The following is a 7,140-nucleotide window of genomic DNA, read 5'->3' on the forward strand; positions in this document are numbered from 1 at the left end:
CCTAAGGTTTACTTGTATTACATAAACACCCCCTTTTTTTTTATCTTTTCTCATCTAAACCCCCTAGTATTATTCTATCCTTTCCATGGTTCTTGATACTTCTGACTAATTTTAAAAAGTTGCTACATTTTTATGCCTTTTAGGTCACGTACTTGAATAAAATGTTTATTAGTCATATATTGTATTTCTTAATTATATTTCTTTTATTATTTTTATTCAATTTTAATAATTATCCACTTTTAATGAAAAATAAGAAACAAAAATTATTGATGATATATATCAAGTCAGATGACTAAAGTTTTATGCACAAATTGGTATAACAATAAGAATATAAAATAATAAAAAATTTAAATGATAAAATACATTTATTATTATACTTTATTTAAAAAATCAATAAATACAATAGCATTCTTATTTGTTTTTACCATTCTGCAGTTTAATATGCAACACACCCATGTTCTTTTTTGTCATGTGGTTTTGACTGAACCTTTCGGTTACTAAAATACATACTTTTGACGGGTTTAGGGGCTGTTTGACAGTTGTTGAATGATTTGGTGCATAATGATCAAATGATCAGAATGATTATGAGGCTCTCATGATATAGTGCAAAATGAAATATAATTGTTCACAATGAAATTAAGGCGTTGAATAGTTAAGGAAGACTTATGATACAAAATCATTCAGAAAGTTTTAGAATCATTAAAAGACAAATCTTTTTTTCGCCAAACAACATTCACCGCTTAACGGTTCAGAGACTGCCTTTTAATGAACTACTAAAAGGTAAACAAACAACCCCTTAGTTGATGAAGTTAAGGATATGGACGAATTTGTAAAGAAAATTTTATTTGTCATTAGAAAGGTAAAAGTTTAAATAAAATTGGACTAAAATTGCAAAGTACAACTTAGTTCATGGGTCAATAATTACAATTTAATTTTCCATTGAAGGTGACATTTTGGTAATTTCGAAAATACAATTGTCAGAGATGAACAGAAAACCCTTAAAAGTCGTTCTGCTACCACTTCTCTCTATCTTCAAACAAGAATCTCTTATCTCCTTTCCTTTATCCAGATATTTTTGTGTTCCTCTGACTGAATCTTTCGATTCATCTTATCCATGGCGAATTGATGTTCCATCATTCTTATCCATTTACTTTCTAATTCCAGTTTTCGATTGGAGCGCTTTTTGATTTGGGGGTGGATTAGCCATCTAGTTTTTACTCAACTCTTCCACTGGTGAGTGATTGGATTTGTTGATGTTAATTTTGTTATAATTATGATGATGATGATTGTATTTGAAATGGGTTGATGATTTTGAAGCTGTTTGTATTTTGATCGTGGATGTTACATTTTGGCGATATTAAGATCAGGGTTGTTATTGGTTGTTATTAAGATGGAACGAACATGTAAAATCTGAAAACGAAATATGGGATTTGATAAATTCTTTTATAAAAAAGTGGATTCGTCGGTTTTGGTTCTTCCTTTTTTGGTTTGCGGTTTCGAATTTCCAACTCCAAACGACAAATAACATAATCCCAGACGCTAATAATTGGTTTCCTTTTTTGACCTATATTATTCATCGATATATAAAGCACCCATAGAGATAGGCAAAGAAGACTCGAATTTTATATGATCCTAACACGATTATCACAGGTTAACTGTAACAATTCATTAGATTGTTGGAAGATGTTTGATTTCATCTCAGAATTATCTTGGCGCTTTAATTTCATTGGCATGTAATTACATGATATACCCAGTGGTCAAGTAGAAAGTTTAGATGCTGAGGGTCTAGCCTTGGACTCTTTTCTTGGTTTATTGCATGACTTTGGATTTGTATTGCTTATTACAACAGGGGAAATGAGTACTCTGCAAGGTCCAGTTGTTTGCCCTTCTGTCCGTGGGAAGCAAGGTGGGGTTCATGCAGTTCCTACAGTTGATGGGCCTTTAATGAAGGCAAAGATTCATAGAAGTGGAATATGGGGATTTAAAGGCATCAACAGCCATAGGGTTCGAGTGCGCAATCAGCGTGTGTCAAAGACTGTGACATGTAGTTTCAGTTCATCTTCAAATGGGAATGGTAGCATGGCAGAGAGTTTCAATGAAAATGATTCAGATTATGTCAACTCTAGTATAGTTGAAGCTGGTAAGATGATTTACGTACTTACAGAAGTTAGTAGATCGATAATTAGTATTAAGTGTTTATCTTGTTCATATTGGCTTATCTTATTTCTTTCCCTGTTACCTAGCACAAACAAAGAAAGATCAGAAACATTGGCCCTGTCTCCAAAAATAACTTCATAATCCTGGAGATCTGACTGATATGTACCATAACAGATTATAGAGCTTTCTTAAAATTGACAATTTTGAATTGCTGTTTTTAAACCGCCTTCCAATTTATCTGATGAATGCTAAATAAGGAACTTTTTGATCTTTAGTTTGTAGTGGGTGTAAAAATGGGTTGCAATTTCCCACTTCTCCATCAATTTGATATCTAGTCATGCTTAGCTAAGATGTTATGATTAAAATCGTGATATACTTTCTTAACTCTTAGTTATATGGTATCTAAAGAGCTAGTGTATCTGCAATTGATTTTTGTTTATTTGTTTTTTTTTTACTTTAGTTGAGGTCAAGAGTGGCCCTGATGGGTTTGTGATCAAAATGAGGGATGGAAAGCATTTAAGATGTGCTCATAACAACCCGCAAGGTGGGCATCTGCCTGATTATGCTCCACATCCTGCAATTGTACTGAAGATGGAAGATGGGACAGGCCTTCTCCTTCCGATAATCGTTTGTATGTATTCATATCACATATATTCAGTTACCTGTAAAGTTCCTAGAGATGTCTGGAATTACATACAAGGCTGTTCTCAATCCGCTTTTCCTTCTTTGCAGTGGAGATGCCCAGTGTATTGCTTATGGCGGCTATGCGGAATGTGCAAATTGTATGTTGAATAATTAAAGTTCTAGACTTCTTGCTTGTTCATGTAAATCATCTTGGAGAAATTGAAATTGTTATGTCTGTGTTTCAGGCTAGGCCAACTATGTATAATGTGGTGAAAGAGATGATTGATAAGATGGGCTATAAAGTAAGACTAATGATGCTTTCTTGTTCTCATTTGAACACAGATTTAGACAGACCCTTTCTATTTGATTACATCATGTTTTGTCTATTTCAAGGTCAAGCTTGTTCGAGTAACCAAGAGAATACATGAGGCATATTTTGCTCGACTGTATCTCACAAAGGTACGGACCGACAATTTGATGGGTAACATGTCAAAGATACCAATGTTTCTCAAAGCTGTTGTATAAATGAAATTATGGTGATTCTGATCTCAGGTAGATGATGAAAATGACTGTGTTAGCTTTGACCTGCGTCCATCTGATGCCATCAATATTGCTGTGAGGTGCAAGGTATGCTGTCATAGTAGCTGACCATTTATAAATATTTGATCAATTCTTCACTTCAAATATGCCATTATGCATATGTATTTTATGTAATTTGCTGATTATCGCTTGCAACTTAATGATTTTTTGTCCTATGATGGCTAAGCTTGAATATTTTAGCATTGTTGTTATGGCATTGCTTGGTGTCCTGGCGCTGGCTACATAGCAAGTTAACCCCCTTGTCTTGACGATGTTCATTGTGTCATGTGTGCCACATTAGGGCATGTGTATCTTCATTTCAAGATGACATCATATGGCATCTCACAGAAACTGCTGCTTTACTCTTTGGGTAGGGTACATCTTACCCTACAGACCAGACCCACCTCCGGGTGGGCCATTCTGGTTTGGTTTGGTGGTTATCATATGGCATCTGAGAATGTTTTTTTGTGCGCTCAAATTAAGGCCCAAAAAAGAGTATATGTAGAAAATTACTCCACAGGAAAAGAATGATTAGAAACAAGCCCATGATTCAGGTTGGTGCTTTGACAACAATGTACATTGGTTCACTTGACCAAACTATCTGGATACTACACTGCTATGAACAAAAGATGTTTAGGATGGTGAAGTCTCTATTCAAAGATCTCATATATGATTAAACTATGATAGTTTGACATAACAACGAAAGCAATATATGTAATAGCCTAGGAATCTTAAAGATTTAAGTTTATCATGATCTTTCCATCAACTAATATAAAATAATCTAAAAATTGCTCCATCTACTATACTGAGGACAGCTATTTCCATGAACCACATAGGATGGTATCAAGAAGAGCTCATAGTGATGTTCAGGTGGCTTTTGGTTTTAACAAAAAAAGCAAAAAGTATTTTTCTTTCACTATTTGCTTAGAAGAATTGCAGCTGAACACCCCAAATACCCGTCTTTGGGCATGTTTGTTAGCAGCTTAATGAGCTTAACAGGACTAAGAGGTTACTCGGTCAACTATACATTACAGCTTGGTAGTGACTTAATGATATAGAATTTGGCTTATTCAGTAAGTTCTGGGGGGAGCTTTATGTAGAAAGCCAAGTTTCTTCCAAACCTGCCCCTCCAAATTAAAAAACACGCTCCTTCCATCTATGAAAAAACCCTCCCAAATAAGAACTTTGTCAATCTATACAGACAAATGAATCCACACAGACAACTTTATCCATACAAGACTAAGTGAAATTCCAACCACACAGCCTCTTAGTAACATCCAGTTTTCCAGATACAGCTAATTAATGCACATGTTGAATTTATTCATTCTTATGTGTATAGTTATTATGAAAGCAAATGGTTCAGTAGACATTTGCTACTGTCTTAATTTATGCTCATGGTTTTCTTGGATCTTGACTTTGAATTATTGTTACAAAAGCTTATATTATTATTTATATCCCTTTAGGTGCCAATACAAGTGAACAAGTTCTTGGCTTATAGCGATGGGATGAAGGTTGTTGAATCTGCAAAGCTTTCGTTCCAGGGTTCTCCAGATGGTTTAATATTTAAAGAACTTGATCGGTATAAAAGACACCCTTTCATTTAATTTGCAATAACTTGTATGTTATGTAGGTGCACCTCTAGATGTCGCCCGTTGTGACTTTCATGGAAGGCCAATTTCAAAATCTCTTGGGGCTAGTTTGTCATTCAAAAAACAGCCAACTCTATTCAATGGGGTCTGCGTATATCCCAAACCCAGACCCCAGCGGGTTACTATGGGATCATTTCGGTTGGTTTGGTTTTTTCATTCAAAAAACAACGAAAAATAATTTACAGACATAATTGGACCAGCACAAGTTGTCATGAGTGCAGTATGTCGTACTTCATGATTTGGACCGAACTTATATTCTTGATTCGATATCACTGTGGAGAGCATAAACGTTGATAAAGATTGCAACTGTTTCAGACCAAGCGGACAGCCTTGTGTTGAAACGAAGGAGTTTAATCTTGTACGAAACATGCTTATTGCTGCTGTTGAGGAACGCTATAGAGATGCAGGTTGGTTTTCATACCCTCTTCTTACTTTTGCCTTGTTGGAATGTAAAGGTTCTACAAATGTCAAACAAAATTGACCCACAATCACATGTCCATTTATTCTTGCACCATATAAATAGGATCCTCAAAATGTGAATTACATGAGTGAATATGACCCCTTTTGGCACCAGGAACTTGATCTTTTGTAATGGAGAGCAGTATGTATCGGCCATTTTTTATTTGTTCATCCCCAAGTTGTTTATAGCTGCTACCAGCCTCATTTGATGCACTTGTTGGGAATCGACTAATTGAGCGTAATAATCTCAGCTTCTGGGATGCTGAACTTATTGATAGGGTTTCTTAGTAACGTCTAAACTTAATAAACTTTATAACTTTTCTTGGACATATATGGGTTGTTTGGTATGCGGGATGTGATTGAACAAAAACTTGTCCCACATTTGGTGTGACATTAGACTGGGAAAGGACTTTTCCATTTATAAGAAGTAAGATGAATCTACGCTCCTCGGCCTATAGTAATAACTGAAAACATTCCCTCCCTGCTCTGACTTTGATCTACTTGCCCGATAAGAGGCACCTCCGTCCAACCTCGATAGTATTGAATACAGTACTGTGTGTTTTTTACCCACCAAAATAGGTGGAACAAAAATTGAGGGAGGTTGGATAAGATCGGTAAATCATTAAACTACTTGTGTCGAATTAAAACCCAAAAATCTTTCACCATTTTTTCATCTGCCTACGTCACTCTCGCCCATCCAGTGTCGTCCAGTCCTGTGTAGGAACCATGAACGCTAGTTCTCCCCTTGAATTCTGTCATCTTTGTTTGTGGTTTCAGAGGTCTGATTGTTTTGTTGGTTTTCACAGCTCAATGGAGGGATAAGCTGACTCAATTCCGATCAAAGAGGAACTGGGCATAAACAGGTACCAAACTCTTGACCCATGTCCGGGAAACCATCTTTTTAGTAAACCATGTTTTGTGTTTGTGTTATATGTTGCAGGATGATCCATCCAATCTGTAAATAATCGGTCTGCAAAGCTGGGTTCTTTAGTAAATAATGTGGTCTATCGATGTAGTTTACGTACGTATTATGTTGTAAATATGTGAATAGTTGAAAGAATGATGGGTGTCTGCTGTTAATTGACAATTGCTTTTCTGCAAATTGGGCAAGTTCCCAAGCTTATTTATATATGCATTATATAGTTCTGCCATGGTCTTTCTAGTTTTTGTGGTTCGAGTTCGAAATGTCTCTGTAGATCCTACCTTTCAGTGAATTATACAGGATATATGGTACGTTATAGGATAATTTTAGTTAGAAGATGCTATTGCCGAAAAACATGTGGCGGTGGTGTTTGACTTGATCGATATTTGTTGAGATTCTTGATAGGGTGGTTGTGGTTTGACATTCTGAATGTGCTGATACTTGTAGCATGTAAGTGCTTACCCAAATGGTGTTTAACATTCACCTAATCTTCTATCAGACCTGCATATGTTCACATGTGAACGAAGAACTTACAATTGTCGGTGATACAGAATGACATGGAGTTTGGCCTTTTGACAATTTTTATCGACAAACCATCCAAACCTCAGTTGATCTCGAGTTTCTTTGCTCGTCTTCGTGAGACATAGTTAGAGGATCGGTCGGGGTATATCCCGCTTTCAGACCCTGCTCTTGAGTAGTCGTTTGATTTGTTTTGGCTTAATTCTTAAAGACTTCAAGTTGTAATAACAA

General features: G+C 35.8%; 1 protein-coding gene across 2 annotated transcripts; it reads left to right on the forward strand.

Annotated features, from left to right (window-relative positions):
* Positions 1 to 1,018: 1,018 nt before the first annotated feature.
* Positions 1,019 to 6,619, forward strand: LOC112524534 (bifunctional nuclease 2-like). Of its 2 annotated transcripts, none has more exons than XM_025134390.1 (11): positions 1,019 to 1,233; positions 1,850 to 2,140; positions 2,618 to 2,788; positions 2,890 to 2,939; positions 3,027 to 3,083; positions 3,175 to 3,240; positions 3,334 to 3,408; positions 4,824 to 4,939; positions 5,325 to 5,416; positions 6,275 to 6,331; positions 6,374 to 6,619. In XM_025134390.1, the coding sequence occupies exons 2-10, from the start codon at positions 1,855 to 1,857 to the stop codon at positions 6,325 to 6,327; spliced, it is 966 nt and encodes a 321-aa protein (XP_024990158.1). In that variant the 5' UTR covers positions 1,019 to 1,233; positions 1,850 to 1,854; the 3' UTR covers positions 6,328 to 6,331; positions 6,374 to 6,619. The 2 variants fall into 2 exon arrangements, with proteins under 2 accessions (XP_024990158.1, XP_024990157.1); XM_025134389.1 differs by having other exon boundaries at positions 6,409 to 6,619.
* Positions 6,620 to 7,140: the final 521 nt, after the last annotated feature.

This window comes from Cynara cardunculus (assembly GCF_001531365.2).
Source record: "Cynara cardunculus var. scolymus isolate 2C chromosome LG 13, CcrdV1, whole genome shotgun sequence".
NCBI lineage: Eukaryota > Viridiplantae > Streptophyta > Magnoliopsida > Asterales > Asteraceae > Cynara > Cynara cardunculus.

Bases quoted from the DNA above. Each gene is read 5' to 3' on its own strand.
- LOC112524534 (XM_025134390.1), top strand. From the start codon at position 1,855: ATGAGTACTCTGCAAGGTCCAGTTGTTTGCCCTTCTGTCCGTGGGAAG. The intron at 2,141-2,617 runs GTAAGATGATTT...TTTTTACTTTAG, and splicing joins CTCTAGTATAGTTGAAGCTG to TTGAGGTCAAGAGTGGCCCT. The intron at 4,940-5,324 runs GTATAAAAGACA...CAACTGTTTCAG, and splicing joins ATATTTAAAGAACTTGATCG to ACCAAGCGGACAGCCTTGTG.